Consider the following 22,947-nt stretch of genomic DNA (forward strand, 5'->3'; position numbering starts at 1 on the left):
GATAAAACGACGACGGTTTTTCCCGCGTAAAATCGTCACGTGACTCTATTGTGTTTCGCGTTACCGTTCTCTATCTTCTTCAACACTGTTCGGTCATGTAAGCGATTGTACATAATATATAAAACGTGCGCACGCGAACTGTAATTTATCATCAGTGTTAAAAAGAAAAAAAAGAAAAAACTCGAGTATCAACTAGGACTGTCGAGCGATGAATTGCTCGTTGCGACAGGATATACTCGCGGAATATATAATACACGTATTATAACGTATACAATATAATATGTATATTATGTATGGTATACAGGGATATATAGCCCGCACAGTTAACCACGACCAAAAAGTGCCGAAACATTGGCGAGAAATCGAGGACGAACGGGGAAAAAGAAATGTAATGCAAAAGAGAAGCCTAGATATATTATTACGGATCGTGCACGCACGATCGATAACATCGGATTCTACAATCACGCGTACGCGATGCATGAGCATACATACACACGCGCGCGTAACATACACATGTATAAACGGTACTCATGTACGCGTACACACGATGAATATGCATATACATAAGAAGAAAAGAGAAAAAAAAGGAGAAGGATGAAAAAACACGACAGTTTTCGTATCACTACAGCAGCAGCTGCACCTCTTTTTTGATTCTCACACACGCACTCACACGATTTTGAATCAAACATTCTTTTTTAGCGGTCAGAGAGAGGGATCGCGGATTTACCAACACTGGAATAGAGATTTAATGTTTGTAAGGGCAATAACGATTGTAAATTTTTCGAGTACACTGTATTTGAATGTGTAAGTTGCATAAAAAAGACAGATTTTTTAGATATTGCACTATAATATTTATTATTCTAAGATAAACGAGACAGGGTCGCGATTCGCCGCGCTCGCGATACCTCGATACCTACTCAGAACCCTACCCCCCACCTTTTAAGCCTTTTAGGCGGCCTCGATCGCATCGAGAATCGATGCCCGGGATCAACAGCGACGAACTATCGATCGCTTCCGCGATAATTTAGTTTCCAAGCCCGCACGTGAAAATTGTTCCGTGCGAGATTAATGTAATTTCTTCAGTCGCGATCGACGCCGAATCGCAAGCGCGGCCACTTCGCGACGATCATGAATTAATATTAATTAATAAAGAGGCAAAGCGAATGCATTGTTCTTTCCAATAAAAGAAGAAGCAAGATTTTTAGTGTTTACACTACAATTGATAAACGATTCTATTATTACATAATATTATATTAATAACAATATTATTACTGTAATGTTTGTTTTTGGTTATTAAAGTGTGTATATAGCAATATATTCTAGAAATGGTCTCTCTTGTCGAATCTATTATACACCTTCCAAAAACGTTTTTTTCTTGTAATAAAACTAGTAGCTGTTCTTAACAATTTTGTTATGTTTTCTATACTTCCTCTTATGTTATTTCTAATAGTATATATTTTAGTTCGTAGTAATTTTTATTTATCGTCAAAACGTAGTCAATTTGCAGTTTATTATTAAACAATTTCTACTTTGTTTTCTGTACGTGCAACATAAACATTTGAAATTAGGTATGAGATCAAGATAAAATTATCTGTTTGAGATAAATATGAAGTGGCGCCACTCGTTAATGGAAGTCGATAGAAGTAAACAGTTCAAGTTGTACTGACATATTGCCACGTGCTTTTTAATTTGAAAAGCATATTTTTGTTCATTATGGCATCGAACGAAATGGAAGTGGATGATGAGAATGAAACTAAACCAAAAAATTTTCATGAATTAGAACTAGACGACAGAATTTTAAAGGTAAGATATCCTACATTTTTATCATCCCTAAAAAAGAGGTTATATTTCCAACATACAAGTAATTGTTTACTATAAATTATTATATCATTACATAGTTCATATTTTTGTTTCCTAAAATTAATTTCCCATTCGTAATTGTTCATTTACGTATAAAATCTTAGGCTATCTCGAAATTAGGTTGGGCGGAACCTACGTTGATACAAGAGAAAGCTATACCATTAATGATGGAGGGAAAAGATATCTTAATCCGAGCTCGCACAGGATCTGGAAAAACAGCTGCATTTACTATACCACTTATACAAAAAATTTTATCGAATAAACGAATGCAAAAGAAACAAGAAATTAAAGGACTTATCGTAGCTCCGAGTAAAGAGTTATGTAAACAAATACATGATGTCATAATTTGCTTAACAGTAAAATGTAGCAGAGAAGTAAAAGTTATTGATGTCAGTCCACAATTAGATCTTAGTGCACAGAAACCATTATTAGCAGAAAAACCTGATATTGTTGTTGGTACTCCAAGTAGGCTATTACAACATTTAAAAGCAAATAATATGAAATTGAAACAATCTCTTGAAACATTAATAATTGATGAAGCTGATTTGGTAAGCAATCTTAATCCAATTACTTATTTGTGTACATAACAATTTTATCATTATATTTCAGGTATTTTCATTTGGGTATGAGGATGAAATAAAAAGTTTATTGAATTATTTACCTATAGTATACCAAGCAGCTTTAGCCTCTGCAACATTATCAGAGGATGTGGTAACGCTTAAAAAGTTGGTACTTCGTAATCCAGCAATCTTAAAATTAGAAGAGCCACCACTAGCTCCGTTATCGCAATTATCACATTATAGTCTTGCAGCAGAAGAAAATGATAAAGCTGCTATTTTATATGCTTTATTAAAGTTACATTTAGTTCGGTAAATCCATGAGACTGAATAGTATAATTGAAGAAACTTGTAATTTATTAATAAAAAATTTTATTTATTTTTTTAGAGGAAAAACTATAATATTTGTAAATACAGTAGATAGATGTTATAAGCTAAAGTTGTTTCTAGAACAATTTGGTATACCAACTTGTGTTTTAAACTCTGAGTTGCCAGCAGTTTCAAGATGTAGAGCAGTCACTCAATTTAATTCTGGAACATATGACATTATAATAGCATCAGATGAAAAATCTTTAGAAGAAGTAAATATTATATGTTTATATACAATTTATGTGTACGTGTAAATTAGTATAGAATTCTAATTTTTATTTCTGACAGCCTCATATAATAAAAGTTAAAAGAGGAAGACGAAAGAAGGACAAAGAATCCGGTGTTGCGCGTGGTATTGATTTTCAGTTTGTGTCCAATGTAATTAATTTCGATTTTCCTCAAGATGTAAATTCTTACATTCATAGAGCCGGACGTACGGCTCGAGGTAAAAACCAAGGAACGGCATTAAGTTTTGTATCGATAAGAGAAAGACCGCTTCTTGAACAAGTTGAAAGCGAATTAAAACATTGTTATAATCGTGATACATTATTTAAGACGTATCAATTCAAGCTAGAAGAGGTCGAAGGTTTTCGGTATGTTAGATAAAAGTTTTATTTTAAGCTCGTTGCACATTTGACTTCATAAATATTTGTTTTCAGATATCGAGCAAAAGATGCCTGGAAAGCAGTAACGAGAATTGCTGTTCGAGAAGCTCGCCTGAAGGAGATAAAACAAGAGGTACTTAATTGTCAAAAATTAAAAAGCTATTTTGAAGATAATCCGAAAGATCTACAATCATTGAGACAAGACAAAGCATTGCATACTGTAAAATTACAATCACACCTGAAGGATGTACCAGAGTATATAGTTCCACCAACTTTGAAAAGGCTTGTTGGTACTAACAGAAAGAGAAAGTTCAATAGAGAAGCCGCAGCATCTAAACCTACTGCTACACAATTAAAGTATCAAGCACGTGCATCAAATCCTCTAGTTAGTTTACAAATAAAAAATATGAAATAAAAGTTTTATACTGATAATAATATATTTTTCTTAAACTCATTTATTTCATGACACTGCTTATTATAAATAACATTTTGTAGTATCTTATATATTCAAGTTATAAAAAATTGTAGATGAAAAATTACAAGCTATCCAAGTAATTAACACATAATATCAGAATATTATAATTATCAATTTATGATTTTTCTGTAGCCTGCTTTGGTTTGTACTTTTGTCTAATACCATCATTGAATCCTTCTCTATTTCTGGCAAGTTCAATGGCATAAAATTGTATTCTAGTTGTGAGTATACTGTTTTCTTCTGAGTAATCTCCTTCGCAGTCTGCTCTTAACAATGTACCAAAACTATAATCTTCAACAAGTCCCTTAAATTGTTCACAGAATGGTCTCCATTTCATCTTTCCTTCAGGTGATTTTAATTCATCTTCATTTATTTTATCTACTTTGAGATCAGAAAAAGCATCACGAAAGGTTTTATATATTTGTTCATCATGAGGTGTAAGTTTCAAAAATTTAGGATCAACTGAACATAAAATCTAAAATAGAAATATCAAATTAAAAATTAAAAATTTCTGATTCTTTTGCTTCTTGTTATATAGAATTAAGTCAATTATATCAAAATTTATTTTACATTAAAATAAACTTCAGCATGTTCCATGGCTTTCATTGCCCACATTGCTTCTACAGAGGGCTAGAAAAAGGGAATTATGGTGATTATTACCTTCATAAATTCCATTATTTCTTGTTGTTTATTTGTAACTTACATCATTATCAAATTCTTCTGCAGGCCTAGACAATACACTACTGCCAGCTATTAATTGATCTGCAGTCTTAAAATCAAAATAATTTGCTCTAAATTAATAAATAAATAAATATATATATATTGGTATATAATACATAATATATCAAAATAAAATTTAGTCATATACCAAAAAAAAAATAGTAATTAAATATTAGAATAACTTTGCAAGTTTAGAAGATTTTGTTACAGTGATATAAAGTAATCAACAAATAACATATCTTAAATTCGAGACAAGGATTTTTTCATTTTTACAATTGTAATCAAATTTACAGTAATATTTATATCGAAAGACATACATAGGTTAAGGATCATTTTCATATGAAAAAAAATTTGTACATTACTAGGTTTATCATACTTACGACGTTCCCAATGTGAGCCATGCCGTTATGACCAAAAAATAAACTGTAGCTAATAAATTATCAAATATTCCTCGAAGTATTTATAACAAAATTAAATGTTGGAAATCGAAAATCGAACGTGTAGTGCACATGTCACGCGGTTAAATACACGTGCAACGCAACAGAGCCAAATGAGAAGGAAAGCAAAACCAAGAACCAATCATTATTTCAGTTTACTAGTAGTGGCGGTTGGCATGTTGATATTATCGATATAATTTAAATGATATTGATAGAAAAAATGTTCAGAACCTTCATACTGCTTTTCTAGAAAGGAATAATATTTACGAGAAAAAAATTTCGAATAGCTTTTGGTTAAAATGATTAACACGGAAGACGGGGATATTAACGAAGGAGTGTTAAATTTAATAAATGATATTCATTATGGGTGAGGATTTAATAAAGTAGTCTAACCTCGAGTAGAGCAAAATTTCACCATATTTTGTATTTCAGCGATGTCAATGGTACACATAATATCGTAGTGGCTACTATATTGGTTCTGAAAGATATCATAAATAATGCAGAATGGACTACTGCTGAGTAGGAATTATATTTCTTTCTATTCAATATAACTTTATGTAAATCTAAGAAACACTAAATAAAGAGATGTCAATATTTAATATGATTAGCACTCTAGTTACTGATAGTCAGTATTTTTATTAAAAATAATAGATTTAACTTCGACTGAACTTTTTGACTTAAAATGACAAAGGATTTTATTATTTTATAGTGCTTTATTTGTGTGTCTTCTTAGGTATATATGATCCTACAAAAGTAAAGAATACAACAAAAGCAAATTACTTATATATATGTGTATATATTTTATTTTTTAAAAGGAATTTAATCAATATAATTACAAAAAATGGAAAGTATTTAGTGAAAGCTATTCCCCTTGAATTCTCTATTGGAAATATGGTCCGTAGAATATTACAAATAATTAGAGAAGAATATACTTCCGAATTAAAAAATAATACTGATGAAACAGATACACAAGAATCCCTACATAAAATTCTCACTGCTGAAGGTGATCAGGAAGTTGATTTTAACATTTCTATACCTTCTTTAAAATCAGCTATCATAGAACATATTAATGAATTTGAAGTTGAGTTAGAAACCTGGTTAGTTCTAATGAACAATGAAATTACAAGGAACTATGTTTTATACAGTATTATACTTTGTTTGTTTCTCTTTTAGTGCAGAAAATATTACACAGCAAGCTTCTGAACACATTCATTCTAACGAAATTATTATGACAATTGGTAAATCTACATTAGTGGAGGAATTTTTTAATAGAGCAGCTAAAACAAGAGCTTTCGAAGTTATAGTAGCTGAAGGAGGGCCGTCATTAAGTGTATGTATGTGTTATATTACAAATTTTGTACAAATCTAACTAAACATATTTTGATCATTAATAGGGTCATGAAATGGCAGTAAATCTATCAAAGGCAAAAATCAAAACTACTTTAATATCAGATGTAGCAATTTTTGCAATGATGTCTCGAGTGAATAAAGTAATAATTGGTACACATTCTGTCATGGCAAATGGAGGATTGAGAGCTATTTCAGGTTCACATACAGTTGCTCAAGCTGCAAAACATTATTCTGTCCCAGTAATGGTTTTACTACCACTGTATAAACTCTCGCCACTCTATCTTTACTCTCATGAACAAGATGGTTTTAACAAACATGATTCACCATTGCAAGGTGTAATTGATGGTGCAAATGCATCTTTGTTAGAAAGAATTCATGTGTATAATCCAGTTTTTGATTATGTGCCCCCAGAATTAGTTACATTATTTATCTCAAACTCGTAAGGACAACAATGTTAAAGGTTTTAATTTTTTATGTGCAAGTTAATTATGTAATAATATATTTTTATCTTTTTCAGGGGTGGAAATGCACCATCATATGTTTACAGATTGCTTAGTGAACTGTACCACCCAGATGATTATGAATTATAATAGATAAGTGTAGAAACATATTTATACATGTATATTTGTAACCAAGCGCTTTTTGAAATAATTGTTAAATTCTTCCCAAGTTAATGCTTTTAATAAAAAAAATGGGATAGGAACCATAGATATTTAAAAGCAACTTTTCTAACAGGAATATTTATTTACACATTAAGATATATATACAAGTAAATATAAATTCATCTTTACAAAAAGTATCTCAGTAATTTCGTAAATTCGAAATTATTGAATATTTATTTAAAAAGGATAGCATACAAAACACTTGATTTTATTTTGCAGATTTGGAATTTGTTTCTTCTGTTTGGTATGTTATACGTAAGGATTCCAATTACTGCCATCTTCAGGTTGTAAAGAACCTGTGACTAACAGAATTACATCAAAAACCCACCATACACCCACTCCTCCCAATGTCAATAATTTGCCGACAGCAGTACCAGTTTGTCCTAAACAAAACCGATCCATACCCAAGAAACCTAACAGAATACTATATAGTAAAGTAGTAGTAAAATAATGGTCACTATATTTTATACAAGGAACTCCTTCCCGATTAAATGTTCTGGGTCCATAACACTCAATATATGGTAATACAGTACATGACACTTTAGTTTTTTCAACATCTTCATACTTGGAACCTCCAAACTAGAAAGAAAACGTCTACTAAGCCACTGATATGTATAATAGCTCTATGTGTCTATGTAATATTACCTTTACACAACCAAATCCAGTTTCATCTTTGGCAGTTTTATTACCTTTATGATCAATCGGCTCTTCACATTCTATAAATTCTTTTGGCCTGAAAAACATATATTCGTACAATACAAATGAAAAATTTAGCGAAATAGAATTAATTCTTTGTTAGCAAATAAATAACTGCCAGCGAGTACTCAGTAAATACTCACAGAAATTTGCACATTACCAATGGACCTTCGGGTCTGTACTCTTGCTGGAAGTCTGTGGTATTATTTACTGACATAGTTCCCGAGCATATTCGTAAATCCCACAAGAGACAAAGTAAAAATAAAACCGAATATCGTAACCTCATCTTGCCGAGTTTGACATGTTTAAATGCACTTCTGTTCAAAGTTTACCAGAACACACCGATAAAGACACCTTCAACCGTATAACTCGTGTTGGATAGCATATGTATTTGTGTCATAGAATTATTCTATTGGATTGAAGTTATTATGTCTCGATCGGAATGAACCAATAGAAACACGCTTCAAATACGTCGACTAATGAAAAAGTGTTTTCCCCTGTTGCCTATAGTGACTTTTAAAGACGTACAGTGATTTTGGAATCATTTGGTCGTCCGCTCTGAAAGAATTTAGTTTTGTCAGGAATCAGAGACGTATGTTTTTTGCTCGGTGGAAGGTGCACACAGTGGTTGCACCACAATAAACAAAGTGATCGTGTGTCGCGTATTCATAATATTTTCGAAGCAGTACATTTCGTAGTTGGAAATTTGTGTATATGTACGGAAATATGCGTGAAAGAGAAGAATATTGTCGAAGTTTTCCACCGGGACAACCCACTCAGGCACCGACAACACGAGCTCTAGGTCTTGATGCTTTGCACAATCTTTGTAAAGAGATCTATCCGGACCAAAGCAATCCGCTCACTGTCACTGCAGTTGTAAAATACTGGTAAGAATTCTTCGATTTAATCTGCCAATAAAAAGTGGTTTTCTAGCGGTACTAACGTGGAAGGTTTAAATTTCATGTTCAGTGTTTATGACAGAACGAGAGAAGAAATGCATTGCGGTGTTATTATTTGTATTTATAATATATTAGGTATTGTAGTTCAGCTCTTTATGGTATAGTATATTAAAAATGTACTGGAATTAATTTACGACGCGTTTCTCATGGGCTATAATGCAAATGTATTAAAAATTATTGCTTTATTTTTGTACTCATTCTTAAATATTATTTACTTTTAGTACTTAGATGCTTTATTACAATAGTTTTTCTTCATAAACCTGTATTAGGATTGCATAATTGGTCAGAATAATACAAATGAAAAAAATGACATAAATATTTAATATTTCTAGAAACAAATTACTGCAACAGTAAATATTAGAAAGTAGTCTTTACTTCTTATTTATTTGCAAGATTATACGTGTAATATTCTACGATATAAAATTATTATTTGTTAAAATTAATATTCTTATCTTACATTCAATTAGGTTTATTTATTTTATTGCGAATCTTTGAATTTCTCGATCGATACAAAATTGTAAAATACTTTATCAGAAAGGTGGTTCCTATCGAGTTTGGGTATGGAACTCTTGCACAAGAAGGGAAGACGATTTATATTTAGCCACCCTTAGCCGTACGTACATTTAACCGGATGTAAAACGAAATAACTGAGATTTTCTGTGCACCTTTACCTAGGTTGGGAGGTCCGGATCCTCTCGACTACATAAGCATGTACGAAAATTCTGGCTGCCCGGAATTGGGAATACCACCACATTGGCACTATATTAGGTGAGTTTCACCATTCTACATATTATTTCGAAACACTTATCCATTCATCCAAAATACACTTTTCAATAAACATGTAATTAATACAAGTAATTAACAAGCAGAAGAATATCATTATATTTTAAAAGCATAAAAAGATAAATTATAAATTATTACTAGGCTGCGGATTTTTATGCACCTATAGGAGATTGAAAATTGAGAAGTTGCACAAAAAATATGTAAAATACTCAAAGTATAGTGCTTTCTATAATACTTGACAAGCAAAACAGTTTCTACCGCGGTTTTATTTTTTTTAATTATATTCTCAAACATATGAGTTAGCATGAAAATCTACAGTTTGCATTTATTGGTTATATTTCGAGTAAGCCTGAAGTATAAAATTTTTATGATGATCTGTCAACGATTTCTTCCGCTGCGCACGCGATCGTTAAAGTGACACTGCGGCGCATCGTTTATTCAAAAGAGACAAGTCACATTTTTTTCCAGTGGTCTGGTAAAGAAGGAAGAATCGAAGTGTTAGAAAAAAACGGGAAGTCGGGTATTCGTTAGTGCCACGTTGTTGAGTAGTAGGAGTGTGCCTCTGTTTAATATGGGCTCATGTTATTTTTCCGACACATTCTCGATGACACGTGTATGTGTCATCCATTTCTGTCATTCGGGGATTACATTTACGGTTCTGGTACATTAAAGCTAGGCACGAGCATTTTGGAGTAGTTACAACCTACTAACTTCGGCTTTTACTGTCTTCTATTACATAGGACACTATAGAAATTTGAAGAATATCTTGTATTATGTTTTTATATTAGAGATCTATCCGAAATATCTATTTATTAGAAACTTAAATTTTGTATTGAGTTAAAACTACCGAAATATGACTTTTATATAGACAGATATATAACTCGCGTTGTCGAAAGATAAATGAATGCCCGCTTCAGGAATTCCTCATTAAAAACTAAGCGCCGAATGACGAATGGTCTACTGCGAAAGGGCGCCCATTCATTTTTTTTCATTTTCTATGGGTGACCCTTCCTTCTTCAGTCTGGAGCAGCTGTTCCAATAGTTCTCTCTTTTTCTATATATAGAAAGCATAGGGTACAGGAAGATAAAGTCATTTGAAGCGCGACGCGCCGGAAATAGATCCGCACGTCTTCTCTTTTCCGTTTGCCTTCTATCTAAATACGTTCCACCATTCACTAAATCTAGTATATGTTTTGAGATTAAGTTTAGAGTTATTTTGGTCCTGCCAAAAGTCCTTGAAAATTCTATTGTCATTTTTCGGTTTAAACCTTATTTTAATTATCTTTTCTTTTTCTACAGAACAATAATGTTTATTGATGTTGGAGTAAGAAATGTTCTTTTTTTTTTGTTAAAGTTTTGGTTTATCAGATCTGCATGGAGATGGGCGGATACATCCAAAAAGTGGTCCAGGTCGTCCAAGTGGCTTTGGATTTGAGCTAACATTTAGATTAGTCAGGGAAAGGAACGAGATGACTCCTCCCACTTGGCCAGCAAATGTGATGCAGCAGTTAGCAAAATATGTTTTTAATTCTGGTAACATGTTGTTACCTGGAGACCATGTTTCATGGCATGCACCTTTAGACAATGGCAGTGGGCGCATCACACAAATTCTAATGGGCAGGGATCCACAGTTACCAGCATCCATATCTACGCCACATGGTGATGTAAGTTTATTATTTGAAATTATTTTTGAGTAAAATTGTTCAGTTAATTTGTTTTTCAAATACGTGAAAATTTAAAATAAAATATTTTTAATGGTTCATGTACAATGTTACAGGTTTCATTTGCTCAAATTGTAGGAGTTACTTCTGAAGAGCTACAAGCTGCACAGCATTGGAATGGTTTAGGCCTTATAAATTTACTAAAGTCTAGTCGTGGTTGTGGACCATGGTTGGTAACTGAGATGAGAAGGATGTACTCTGTTATGGAAGATGATCCCTCTATAGCAGAGAAAATAGAAACTGGTATAGAAAAGGAGGGTTCTAATTTAAGTGGTGTATCTGCAAAATGTTGGTAAGTATCCTGTATTTAGCAGTAAAAGATCTACTTAGTATGCAGAATGTATATTGTATTAACTTATATTTCATAGGTGGGTTCAAGTAAACAGTGATAAAAGTACAGAGAAATATAGAGAGACAAAAAGCGAATCAGACGAAGAAGATGAAGATATAAAACCAATTGTTAAGTCAGAAAGATTGTCTCCTTGTGAGCAAGATACAAATGTACCAAACGAAAGTTTTATCAAAGTTTTACCAGGTCTTCATTTGACATTTAATCTTGAAGCCGGATCTTTGTTACCATTAGCAATAAAGTAAATATCCTTGTAATATTATTTAGCTAATCTTATTATTGAATGAATGTTAAACATAAATGTGTTTTTATAGGGGTCGTGTTATGCACGGAAGGCATTTCACGTTTAAATCAATATTATCTCATACAGCAATAACGATAGTTGCTCCCTCAGTTACGGGCACTTTAGTGTCTAGGGAAAAACCATATGTAGTTCAGGGACCATGGTTACAAGTTTTGCTTCCAGAAGACTTGAGTGAAAAGATGGCTCAAGAGTTCCAAATTCTAAATTCGCCAAATCAGGTAATTAATAGTATCGATATAGCAAACTAATTTAACACCAGCTCTTTATGATAATTTATTTTCAATATATATTTCAGATTCAACTTCCAAAGACATTTTCTTGGCCCGAACATAAACTGGTTATTACCGTTGTAAATGACTGAGAAAACTAACTTACTGTACTGCTACAAATGTCGTAAAACCGAATTAGGATAAATTGACGTAAGCAAAGTATTATCTAATTTCGTTACAGAAGCGAATTTCGGCGAAATTATTTATAATTCAATTGCGATTATCGAACAAATGATAGATCCATGAGACTTTACCTATCAATGTGTGAAAGAAGAGATATGACTATATTTTTTCTATAATACGAAATGAGATATATAGAATGTGTTCTACAGGGGAAAGCTTTCTACGTCTCTCTTTTACAAATTGATAATAGTCGTTAAAGATTAATATTTAATTATGTACATAATAGAATACAAATTACAAAGCGTAATTTTTCAATCGATATACAACTTTACACATTGTTATTTTGTACAAAACAGTTTTGTAAATAGAGAATGTTACTATTCTGGCACTTACATGTCTGTCAGGATTCTGTATCAATTTTTACGAACAAACGGAAAGTGTACGATACAACGATAAATATAAGAAATAATATTTATAAGAAAATATATTTTATTTTCTACAATTTTCTTGGTACAGATTTTATACATTGCGCGTATTAGATGCGTGATCATCTCTGTTTTAAATCTGTGAGACAAAAGGATTATTAACAATTTCATTTCTTAACATTAAATTAGTTTTTATATTTTTCAATACTCCTGACATAAAAAAATACTACATTTTTAATGCATGGTCTCTTTACATTAAACCTAATATATTTAATTTTTCTTCCTCTTTAAATCTTTACCTTCTATTTTCTAATCATTGAATTCCTGTTTAGGATCAGTTCGAGGTCGCTTGCCGTTACGTCGGTTTATCCTTTTCCCTGTCCTCCTCTGCGCCGGACAAACTCCTAGCTCGAGCCTCTCTACTTTATTATTGTCGTTTATGTTCAAACTCGTGTGTCGTGGTTTAAGAAACGCAGCTATTCGAGAGTTCTGGGAGATACGTATGACATTGGAACTATCGTGTGAATCAACAATAGTTTTGATTAGTGTAGGAGATTCCGTTGTACGGAATGGATCGTCCCTCGAACTTTTGATTTGTCGAGATTATCGGTTAGTATATTAATTACGCGCGTGTGTGTGGACGTGTGGATGTGTGAACGTGTAAACTTTTTAATGATACGTATTCAGAACGAAAGTTCGGAAAGAAGCAAATGGCAGTGGAAATGGAAAGGAGGCTATTTAATAGATATGGAAGATATAAAGAAGACAATGCATCGCCGACAGGTATGTGAATATTAATTATAATCGTAAGTATATGGCGCTCAAAATAGTTAGGGAATCTTCTATTTGAATAATTTGAATGCTCGAACCAAATATTTCGTTCTATCACGAAGGAAATATCGTGTATTTGATACAACGATACTTTGATTCTTTATTTCGCGTGATTTAATATAATTGTAATTAAAGTTTTGAAATATTTAAAGAGTTATTATTAAATGTTTCAATTATTTTAAGTGCCGTATGACAAGTAATGAAACTGTCAGGTCAAAAACCAGATAATATTAAGACTTTGGAGATCATACAGTGAATTTTCAATTTTACATAGGATAACTGAAACTACGATTAAAATTCGTAAATGTTGTGATTACCTGGTTTTTGTGCCACAGTCTTCCATTATACACCGGAACAAACGTATCTCGGTATTTCGTCAAACGCGCTTAACGTTCTAAAGCCCCGTTGTATTTCTTCCTTCTAAAAATCAAAGCAAATTACTTGACCTGTTCGCGTAGAAAAATTGTTGACATTGCGTACATTTTATCCAGAAAAACATCTAACAAAAAATCTTCCTGCTTTCTTTACCTAATCTTGTTTTTGTAAAAAAATTTCTAGGCAATTAATGTACGTGATCGTCCACTTGTTCTTAAGACGTTAAAGGAACCATTTTCTTTGTTCAAACGAGTGCGATATTGAAACATAAAAATTCGGCGATCGTAGCAATGTTAAACCTTCTTCATAATGAATTTAAGAAACGTGTTATCAGTGATAATATGATAAACGAAAAGAATTCCACGAATATGTAAGATTCCTACTTGCAACAAATTCCGCACGAGTTTAAATGCGACGATCCAAAGCAGAACAACGATGCAAGCAGAGACGAAATCCTCGACCTCTTCGCAGCTGATATTGCTAACGACGTTAACGATCCCTCGAAAGACGTTGGCGAATGTTTGCATGGCCTCGATACAGAGATCCCTTAGGAAACAGATCACCTGAAAAATCAGGTTCATCACCGCTAGTATCAGCTCGATTATCCTCGCCAAGAAATCGAGAATGATGTCGAATAACTTTTCGATGGTCTCCCATATCCAGCAGGCGACGCGCGAGAAGAACTCGACGAATTCTTGCGACGCGTTCGACATACGATTTTTCATGTTTGAGATTGTTCCCGGGATCTTGTCTCGTTTACATAGCTTCTATCAGAACCGTTCGATTTCCCCGTCGCGATTCACGTCCAAACGAATTTCATGCTCCATGTACTCATCGCGAATAGTTCAACTTTCGTACGTTCGATTTCGGATAGATTCAGAGAACAATTCTTCTCATGTCTTTTGTTTTTCTTCTTGTATCTTCTTAATTGGAAGGAACCTTTATGATTTATTGTAAATTCACATGCTGTGAACTTGGTTTTGTTCGAACTGCGAAGAGAAAATGTGAAGTACGGAGCGAAAAAGATGATCATCTTTTTTGAACGTCTTGGCTGTCGTTTTGTATTTTTCGTTTCATAAGATACATTTACGTTTAGGGTTTGAATAGCGTATTTATATTATAGTTGTGATTTAGCCATTTAATCTTCGATTTATATACTATAACGTCTCTCTTGAAAGTTTTTGCGAGTTTCATGAAGTATCTCTGACACGAAAATAGTGAGTAATTTGTTTTTTTTTTTTTCGTGGCCATAAAAGGAGAAAGAAATGTAATCATTCTTACCACGAGCTTATAGCTGTGACATTAGCATTTGTGATGTTTGCAATTACATTTACTTAGAGCTAGCTACGAGCGAATTTGGGATTTGATACATTAGAAATCATACGCAGATTTATAACTAAAAATCTGTTTTATTGTGTTTCTACACAGTCTGCAATAACGATAATCTCACGAATATACGTTCGACTATAATTCCAAGCAATCGCTAGATCATAAATTACATATTCTACGCATGAATATTAATAAAACAATAACGGTTACGTTTACGTAAAATGGCAGTTGTTGCTATTTTTATTCTGCAGACTATCAAATAGTATCAAATAGTGATTCTGTATACTTTTCCTTCGTAATTATAGCGTCATAAGAAACGCATACATATGTATTTATTTGGACCTTTAATTTTTTTTTTTTTTTTTGATTATAATAACTTTCGTTTGATATATTGGATAAATGCAATAATTTACGAACGATAGCCAAAAAGCTTTCGTTGTATCATTTACGAGTTATCATTTTCGTTTTCTTACGTCTTTGGTCCACAGCTAAATTGGTCAGGTTACTGATTTACATTCGAACTGGTCCGTTATATATAGAGGTGATCGTTTTTCGTTTGATATATACAATAATTATCTATATTTTAATTAACGCGAATTTTACGCTGACCATCCTCGTCAAATTAGTCCAAGGAAAATCGATAAAGTTAAAAGCACGAGCGCAACTGCTCGCCGTGTGGATCCATTGCAGGCATCCGCATCGTTGCAAGACTGCACGCATCCACGAACGTATCTAGGAAATTATAATCTACGATTAGTATTTTGCATATTATTTTATCACATGTATGGTTTTATTATCGACTTCCACCAATAATATATAGTTTATGTATTATAGCAATTAAAGGAGACAGCTCTACTTCCTGGTAATTTAAATAAATCGACAAGAGCCAATCCAAAATCGAATCACTTTTTAATATTCTACTAATATAGAATAATAATATAATTCAATATTCAAATATAATTCAAATATTAGAGCTGTCTCCTTATTGCTGCAGATATAATTAAACAACTATAGTCAATTTAAATAAACTTGTCTTAAACATCCTAATATTTTAATTGCTATAGATCAACACGTGTCGTATTAATCATCTAAGTAACATTGCTGATGCAAATGTTTTTATTTTCGTGCATTTTGGCAAACTGATTTAGAAGCGACTAAAATTCACTGCCAGAGAAAGAAGAAGAAATATCGAGAGTTACCATGGCAACGTTAAAAAGAAAAATTTGATTGGAATTTCTTTGGAATATCGAGAAAAAACTATGTCAGTATAAATAATTGCAACGTATAAATGCAATTTGTTTTATCGAACGCGTTCTGTGAAGCAAAGTACGTATTGATTAAAATTAACGTATACAGTCGTAATCACCTAGTTTTTATTTTTTTTTTTTTTCTCATCCGCAATCGTGTCAGAGGTCGTAGCAATTATAATAGGGGTCAATTTCAGACATGGTAACTCTTGCAATTAGCGCGGAGTGAAAAAAAAAAAACGAAGTCAAATTATGTTTCTCCACGATCTCACTTACTTGTCGTCGAAATAGAACCCTCCGCAATGTGACATTCTTATGATTTCGGAGTCGGTCGTCAGAGTTCCGCTGTCCAGCGCGCAGCTTCTCACCGTCAAAGAGACCCCGGATTCGTCTAATTGATCACACGTTAATTACAAACATAGTTTTCATCTGTTCCCCTGCTGTTGCCCCGCCGTAAACTCGAGGAAATATAAAAGTTGAAAGTTTTGTCGCAGTTGAGGTTCGCGTGGTATGTTTTCTCGCTTCGATGTTGGAGAAAATTTGGAACTTTATGCAGACACAATTTTAGATACGAATTATTTTCACCTCGTGTTTTTAATGAAAATTATTTGTATGAAATGCGAAAAAATATCGATGTCTGTGTTTCAATGTAACATTACAGTAGTTTCCAACGAAGCCAGCAAATAATTATAACGGTGGTGACACAACCACCAAAATTATAATTTTTAATTATTTCAAAATTACTCTAACGTAAATTTAATTTCTATTCGAGTCAAGATTTAAAGATTACCTACACGAAGCTAATTGTTTTCTATTATTTTCGAAAGGCCGCAATCTGCAAACATAATCTGTATTATTTTTCTGCAATTATTTAAAATGAATCTACTAATTTTCTCGAACGATATATTTTTTACAATTATCTCCACCGAGGTACGGTTCTTCTTTAACATTTTTCAAACGTTTTAATCTGGAAACATACATAGGGAAATTTCACGAGATTATTCAGAATAAATTTGATGATTGTTTCGAGCGATATATTAACTTTTCCGCTGGTGAAACCTCCGTGAACAGACAGTACTGTACCCGCAGGCACAGTGTATTCGTTGAACAGACAGCGCTGAAAGGGGTTAAGGGCCACTCGTGATTACAAAAAGAGGAAAGTTTTACCATATATTCCCGCTATTTTGATGCACGCAGTCGCGGGGAAAAGACCATCGCGCCCTTTGCGACCTCCTAAGCATGGCGACTCCAGGAAGGCCAGACTCCCGTTGTTGTGAAACGGATCGTCACAGGGCTTGTTGTCGCCGTCGATCGACACGCACTTGAAACAATCGATGGCCCAGCCTAATGCGTCAAAGTCGAAATAAAATAGAAAATTATTATTAATTCTAAAAATATCAGATGATTCGCTGAAGTATACATATACCTAGTAGTTGAGCTGTTCAATTGGGCAATTTATTTTCAAATTTCACAATTGGTTATTAAAATTAATCTTGGAATTATTTATATCATTTGTTTGCGATGAATCAAATTATAGACGCAAGTCATTTGTTCATTGAGAAGTAAAACCATGTAATTATCTGCATGTAAAAATCATGTAATTATCTGCATAATGAAATTGAGAAATTTACAAACGACGGACTTGTAAGAGTCTTATATAATAATTTTATTTCGTCATTAATCGTCATTTTAGAATTGCTGAAAAATCATGAAGCGTTTGTTGGGTTTCCCTTCTTCAGGAACTCCCATGTTTTGAGATTTTGGTTATTTCACTTTACATCCAGGCGCATTGGTCTTCTACCTTTAACCTTCGTCTCTTTTAATTTCTCATACATATTTTAAAAGTAGGAGAACCGTAATAACGTGAAAATTATTCACATTTACGACCTATTCCATTGATTTTTGCACCTTGATTATTCATCTTGAGATATAACGAAGAACACCAACTTTATCTCGCCCATTTTTTCATCCAACCTTTTAGTTTCTTATCACTCTATTATCCTAAACCTAATACACAACTCTACATAAATTAATATAAAACAGTTCGTTCCTTTCCAACAAATAAATTTCTAATTCTATACTTACAATTTGTTTAGAAACTAACTAAGTGTCTTATGTGTATTCACTGCTATAACAACGCGCTAAACAATGCGCAAAATTACACATATAATTAGAATGCGGAACATTACATATATAATTTTACTAGCTATTAATCGTTACTGAGGAATTGAAGCTAAAATTTTCATTCAATACACGATGGGTACAACATGTCTTTATTGAATCAGCCTGGTAATCCTTGTCACTCGATGTGACTCGATGTTACAAGACAAGAAGTTAGCACTAGAATTGTTAATCAACGCCTGTAACGAATACCAGATAAATGTTACCAAGAGTATCAGTGTGGTTTTAAGAATTGCAAAAACAAGAACTGTAAAACTTGTTATTCTTGATATTTCTAGTGTTAAAAGCGACAAAACCAAGGAATCTACCGATGCTACTTAACTATCTATGAACGCCACATTAATATTCTCTGAGATATCTAAAACCTGTTATCGTAAAGGATTTGCTACTTCTAATGTCAAAAGCTGTAAGATACGTAAGTCAAGGAGTGTACCAATGCTACCTAGATATCTACAAATATCGCGCTAATGTTATTTGAGACATCTAAAGATTATTCTACTCTGTTGATAAAAAGGACTGACCTTCCGATACGAGGAGCGCGATCAAGGCAAAAGCGAGGATCCAGGAGAGGCCAGTATCCATCTTTGTCCAAGCGTTGAACGCTTCTCCCCGGATGTACGATCGCCTGGTTGCCGTCAGCTGCTGAATGCCCGAGGCCACGAGTCGAGTTCCTCCAGAACTGTCATGTCAGACAGAAGAAAAAAAACCGATGTCGACTACGAGAGATCAACGTCTTCCTAGACGTGAATCGAATCGGACCGAAAAATCCATATAGAGAAGAGATATTCGCCTTGCTACGTTCCTCGAATCCACGTATCACGTTTCCAACGACCCGCACTTATGTTTTGCTGTTGGTTACCAAGGTGATGATTTCCTCGCCGTCGATTTCCAACCTTTCTCGTAGGGATTCGTATCCCGATCGATGATCTCTCGTGATGACTTTCCTCGTTGTAACGCTCGTAAAAGAAAAAAAAAAAAAAAAAAGAAAACGTCGCAAACACCAATTTTAAAGCGTTCGTTCTTCTTTCGTCGAGTCGCTTTGGCGATTGAACTGACCTAGCTGGTACGCAGTAGGGAACTTCATAGGCTGGAACAGTTTGTAATTGCGTGATACTGTTTTCCGACTAAACGACGAAACGGGAGATTGCCGCACGCGAATTGTGGGCGCAGTTGCGACTTACAGGTGCGCACAGTCGCGCGGATGTTTCGTTTACTGGTCCTGTATTGGTTCACACGTGCAGTGTGGTGGAAAGTGAGTCGTTGTGGGATTTTGGCGTTTAGCAGTGGGTACTGGGTGATGGGTGATGGGTGTTGCTGTTGGTGATCATACGGTATGGGGATGGTTACTGGTTCGTTCAGGTGTGCAAATAGTAATCGGAAATGTATACTTACGCGTAATATGTAGCGTGGGAAATTATATTAATTAGAGGATTATGATATAGAATGGATTTTGAATTTTAGAATTGAATCAGAATTGAATAGCATCGAAATGTGTATCAATGAAAGTAAGAGATAGTACACTGGATAATAGAATAATTATAATAAACGTAGACTATATAATAAATATATATGTTTAATCAAGAAAGAAATTCCATTTTGAGATTAAGGTTTATTTATTCTGCGAAATTATAATGGTGTATGAAGAGAAAATATAGTTCATTTCGTAAAGGTGTAATATGTAAATAATAGAAAAGGGTATCTTGTTCGTAGTATCGCTGGACTATTCACTAATTCATGCACACTGATGTTAGGTGACTATATAACAAGGTGTCTCAGGGGAAATTTTATTATTCTAATACACTTTCCAAGTCATCTTAAATGCAACAATTACTAATTAGATATATTATATCTATGGTAAAAAAAGTTCCCCACGTTGTTTTGACGCAACTTTAAACATATATATATTTCGTTATCAACTACAAATTATACGAATAGTATTTAGTATACAATTTGTCATCCACATATATTTATAGTATTCTCTAAAGCACAGTGGTATTTCCCCTGATACATACTATATAAATACAGAGGTTTCTAAAGAGAGATACGAAGACCACAAGTGAAAATCATGATAAATCACATTTTCTGTGAACAATTTTGAAATTCAATTTGCTATCGATAAATTTCATATTGAAACATCTTTTGATTTGATTTTGGAACGAGATACATGCTTTTAGATGCTATTGGATTTTTAAAAGATATTAATGACACGATTTATATATATATATATACACAGTCTAATACCAATTATGTCAAATAGTTGTTGAATAAAACGATAATCCATTCTTGTAAAACACTGTGGTTTTATCACTTATCTTTAAATGTCGTGTCACGTTAAAATATTTCTTCGTAGCTAAAAAGTCAACAAAAATATGGTCTTCGTGTCTATGATCAATAACTTAGAAATTTACAAAGGCTACACGATTATTCGACATTAATAACATTCTTCGTATTACCTTATTAATTAAATACGGCGTGCTGGTTAGTAGGAGTGTTATTCGGCAGACGGTCTCGTTGGGAAATACTCGGTGAGAGAGGCCGTGCACGGAAGAACGCGGCGAGATAACAGGGGATGGATTCAAAATAGCGCGGGTCGCGCATGCGCAGATGATCGCGGGCCAATCACCTCGTTGCTCCGAAGCGGCCGTCCGTCTCTGTTGTAGCGACACTGCGGGTACACGATGTGATAGTATTTTTCGAAAAATGTGTCGGTCTTTCGCGCACTCATGCATCCGGTTTTTCACGTGAGCCCGCCGCGATCACCGAGTGCTTTGTCTCGTGCTTGGCATCACCGTCGGCGTGAGAATAATGGGCCAGTCGTCGAGCAACACCGGGCACAGCGGTGAGTCCCTCGATTTCACATCCGTGTTTGTAATCGTGTGTTGTCGGCCCTCCCGACGTTTTTTCGAATCGCACTGAACGCTTGACATGTGTCAACTGCGAGGGCTCTTGACTTTGCTGCCAGCTCCTGCGCAAGTTTCGTTGACTTTTTCCGTGGCATTGCGTCGTTTGCAGCGAGAACCTTCTCGGCCAGGTCGAGTTCTCGCCGAGACAACGCCAGCTTTTTCTCGATTAATTCCGACGATCACACGCTGGCGTTTGAGGTTATGTCAATGGTCACATCGATGTAACGGTGATCGCGGAATCGTCTCTCGGCTTTATCGTGACACCGCGTTACGTGACATCTCGATGTTTTCCATCGTCATGCTTTCATTTTCCGATATTTCTTTTCCTCGTTTCGATGATACCGTTTGCTCGTCATCGATTGTCGATTTAACTGCCGCAGTGGTTGAATGTGCGCAAAACGATCGTTATCGCCATAGCGTTCTTTTTTAAATTCAGCTGATCGGCCAGTTCGATACTTTCTCGCCAATCATATCGGTTTATGAATTTTATGACTGCACGTACATTCAGGATATCAACAATGCATTTGTTTTTTTCCATTGTTAAAATCGGTCGAATTGCCGATGAATTATCGGAATTCTTTATGTAATTTTCCATAGATATGGAGTCGTTTGAAGATCAACACCAACAGCCAACAGAGTTTGTTTATAACCGTAGAACATGAATGACTTTTGTAGTTTTTAGGTGTCGTACTTTTTTAATGAAATGTTACTATACATAGTGGTAATTATATCAGCTCAGTGTAGAAGCTCAGTTGCGTAATAATATAAATATATGTAAATACTTGATTGAGTGTTTAATTACTATTGGCATAGTTTAATAGCCGAAGTGATATACGAGAAGAAATATGTGGAAGAAAATAGATAGTTTAGATATTATTATAATTGATCAGATCCTTTGATAATTTAACAAAATACACAATTAATTCTTAAATTCCAGATTAGCTAATATATTTTCCTTTTTTATCGACCGATCATCCGAATAGGCTGTAGGTAGGCGACATCTGCTTCGAAGTATGTACATTCGCAATTTACCTCGTCGGTAATGATGAAAGTATATTATTTTGTACTATTGGAAAATTTAAATTCTTTATTTAAAAATATTAACAACGGTATGAGTAATACGAAGAGTATAGTAATTGGTTTCGGAAAGAATTATTTAATTAAATTAATAAAAAAGATAAAGCAATTACTTTTAATTCTTTCATTTAGTCTTCTTATATGTACTTTGAATTAATTCTTTGTTAATATGTTACTGATATATAATCTGTTTTAGTATATTAATTACATTTGTCATAACTTTTTAATTAAATTCTTCAAGTTGCGACTAATGTAATTCTTAGTTGTGTTTTCTTTAATTTGATAACTAAACGATTAAGCTTTCATTATTTGTGACGAGTATTCGTGGAAAATGAGTTAT

General features: G+C 33.7%; 8 protein-coding genes across 11 annotated transcripts in view; 4 read left to right on the forward strand and 4 right to left on the reverse strand.

Annotated features, from left to right (window-relative positions):
• Window positions 1-1,598: 1,598 nt before the first annotated feature.
• Window positions 1,599-3,828, forward strand: LOC126870215 (probable ATP-dependent RNA helicase DDX56). Of its 2 annotated transcripts, none has more exons than XM_050627722.1 (6): window positions 1,599-1,803; window positions 1,965-2,408; window positions 2,470-2,729; window positions 2,806-2,998; window positions 3,075-3,379; window positions 3,446-3,828. In XM_050627722.1, the coding sequence occupies exons 1-6, from the start codon at window positions 1,714-1,716 to the stop codon at window positions 3,804-3,806; spliced, it is 1,653 nt and encodes a 550-aa protein (XP_050483679.1). In that variant the 5' UTR covers window positions 1,599-1,713; the 3' UTR covers window positions 3,807-3,828. The 2 variants fall into 2 exon arrangements, with proteins under 2 accessions (XP_050483679.1, XP_050483680.1); XM_050627723.1 differs by having other exon boundaries at window positions 1,606-1,803; window positions 1,981-2,408.
• On the reverse strand, window positions 3,829-5,115 carry LOC126870230 (protein PBDC1). The gene is made up of 4 exons (XM_050627755.1): window positions 4,967-5,115; window positions 4,570-4,635; window positions 4,437-4,496; window positions 3,829-4,341 (listed from the first exon to the last, which is right to left on the reverse strand). Exons 1-4 carry the CDS (start codon window positions 4,985-4,987, stop codon window positions 3,982-3,984), a joined length of 507 nt encoding a protein of 168 aa, XP_050483712.1. The 5' UTR covers window positions 4,988-5,115; the 3' UTR covers window positions 3,829-3,981.
• On the forward strand, window positions 4,988-7,096 carry LOC126870221 (translation initiation factor eIF-2B subunit beta). 3 transcript variants are annotated; one of them, XM_050627735.1, is made up of 6 exons: window positions 4,988-5,390; window positions 5,456-5,542; window positions 5,839-6,120; window positions 6,197-6,353; window positions 6,418-6,812; window positions 6,891-7,096. In XM_050627735.1, exons 1-6 carry the CDS (start codon window positions 5,323-5,325, stop codon window positions 6,961-6,963), a joined length of 1,062 nt encoding a protein of 353 aa, XP_050483692.1. In that variant the 5' UTR covers window positions 4,988-5,322; the 3' UTR covers window positions 6,964-7,096. The 3 variants fall into 3 exon arrangements, with proteins under 3 accessions (XP_050483692.1, XP_050483694.1, XP_050483693.1); XM_050627737.1 differs by lacking the exon at window positions 4,988-5,390 and having other exon boundaries at window positions 5,502-5,648; window positions 5,757-6,120; XM_050627736.1 differs by lacking the exon at window positions 4,988-5,390 and having other exon boundaries at window positions 5,540-5,648; window positions 5,733-6,120.
• A 1-nt stretch (window position 7,097) lies between these two features.
• LOC126870229 (TM2 domain-containing protein CG11103) lies at window positions 7,098-8,151 on the reverse strand. Its single transcript, XM_050627754.1, has 3 exons — window positions 7,875-8,151; window positions 7,681-7,768; window positions 7,098-7,614 (listed from the first exon to the last, which is right to left on the reverse strand). The coding sequence occupies exons 1-3, from the start codon at window positions 8,015-8,017 to the stop codon at window positions 7,285-7,287; spliced, it is 561 nt and encodes a 186-aa protein (XP_050483711.1). The 5' UTR covers window positions 8,018-8,151; the 3' UTR covers window positions 7,098-7,284.
• Window positions 8,152-8,271: 120 nt separating this feature from the next.
• On the forward strand, window positions 8,272-12,741 carry LOC126870218 (suppressor of fused homolog). The gene is made up of 7 exons (XM_050627733.1): window positions 8,272-8,618; window positions 9,366-9,458; window positions 10,828-11,137; window positions 11,251-11,486; window positions 11,563-11,784; window positions 11,858-12,065; window positions 12,143-12,741. Exons 1-7 carry the CDS (start codon window positions 8,446-8,448, stop codon window positions 12,206-12,208), a joined length of 1,308 nt encoding a protein of 435 aa, XP_050483690.1. The 5' UTR covers window positions 8,272-8,445; the 3' UTR covers window positions 12,209-12,741.
• A 137-nt stretch (window positions 12,742-12,878) lies between these two features.
• LOC126870236 (uncharacterized) lies at window positions 12,879-15,140 on the reverse strand. Its single transcript, XM_050627761.1, has 2 exons — window positions 14,254-15,140; window positions 12,879-13,153 (listed from the first exon to the last, which is right to left on the reverse strand). The coding sequence occupies exons 1-2, from the start codon at window positions 14,593-14,595 to the stop codon at window positions 12,974-12,976; spliced, it is 522 nt and encodes a 173-aa protein (XP_050483718.1). The 5' UTR covers window positions 14,596-15,140; the 3' UTR covers window positions 12,879-12,973.
• Window positions 15,141-15,259: 119 nt separating this feature from the next.
• LOC126870233 (uncharacterized) lies at window positions 15,260-19,289 on the reverse strand. The gene is made up of 4 exons (XM_050627757.1): window positions 19,149-19,289; window positions 17,614-17,790; window positions 16,723-16,837; window positions 15,260-15,931 (listed from the first exon to the last, which is right to left on the reverse strand). The coding sequence occupies exons 1-4, from the start codon at window positions 19,207-19,209 to the stop codon at window positions 15,817-15,819; spliced, it is 468 nt and encodes a 155-aa protein (XP_050483714.1). The 5' UTR covers window positions 19,210-19,289; the 3' UTR covers window positions 15,260-15,816.
• A 2,028-nt stretch (window positions 19,290-21,317) lies between these two features.
• Window positions 21,318-22,947, forward strand: part of LOC126870209 (protein neuralized) — a 112,353-nt gene continuing 110,723 nt past the window's right edge. Inside the window, exon 1 of the mRNA XM_050627707.1 lies at window positions 21,318-21,466. Within this exon, the coding sequence (XP_050483664.1) occupies window positions 21,433-21,466 (34 nt within the window). The 5' untranslated portion in view covers window positions 21,318-21,432. The remainder of the gene's footprint in view (window positions 21,467-22,947) is intronic.

This window comes from Bombus huntii, chromosome 10, assembly GCF_024542735.1.
Source record: "Bombus huntii isolate Logan2020A chromosome 10, iyBomHunt1.1, whole genome shotgun sequence".
NCBI classification, from domain to species: Eukaryota; Metazoa; Arthropoda; class Insecta; order Hymenoptera; family Apidae; genus Bombus; species Bombus huntii.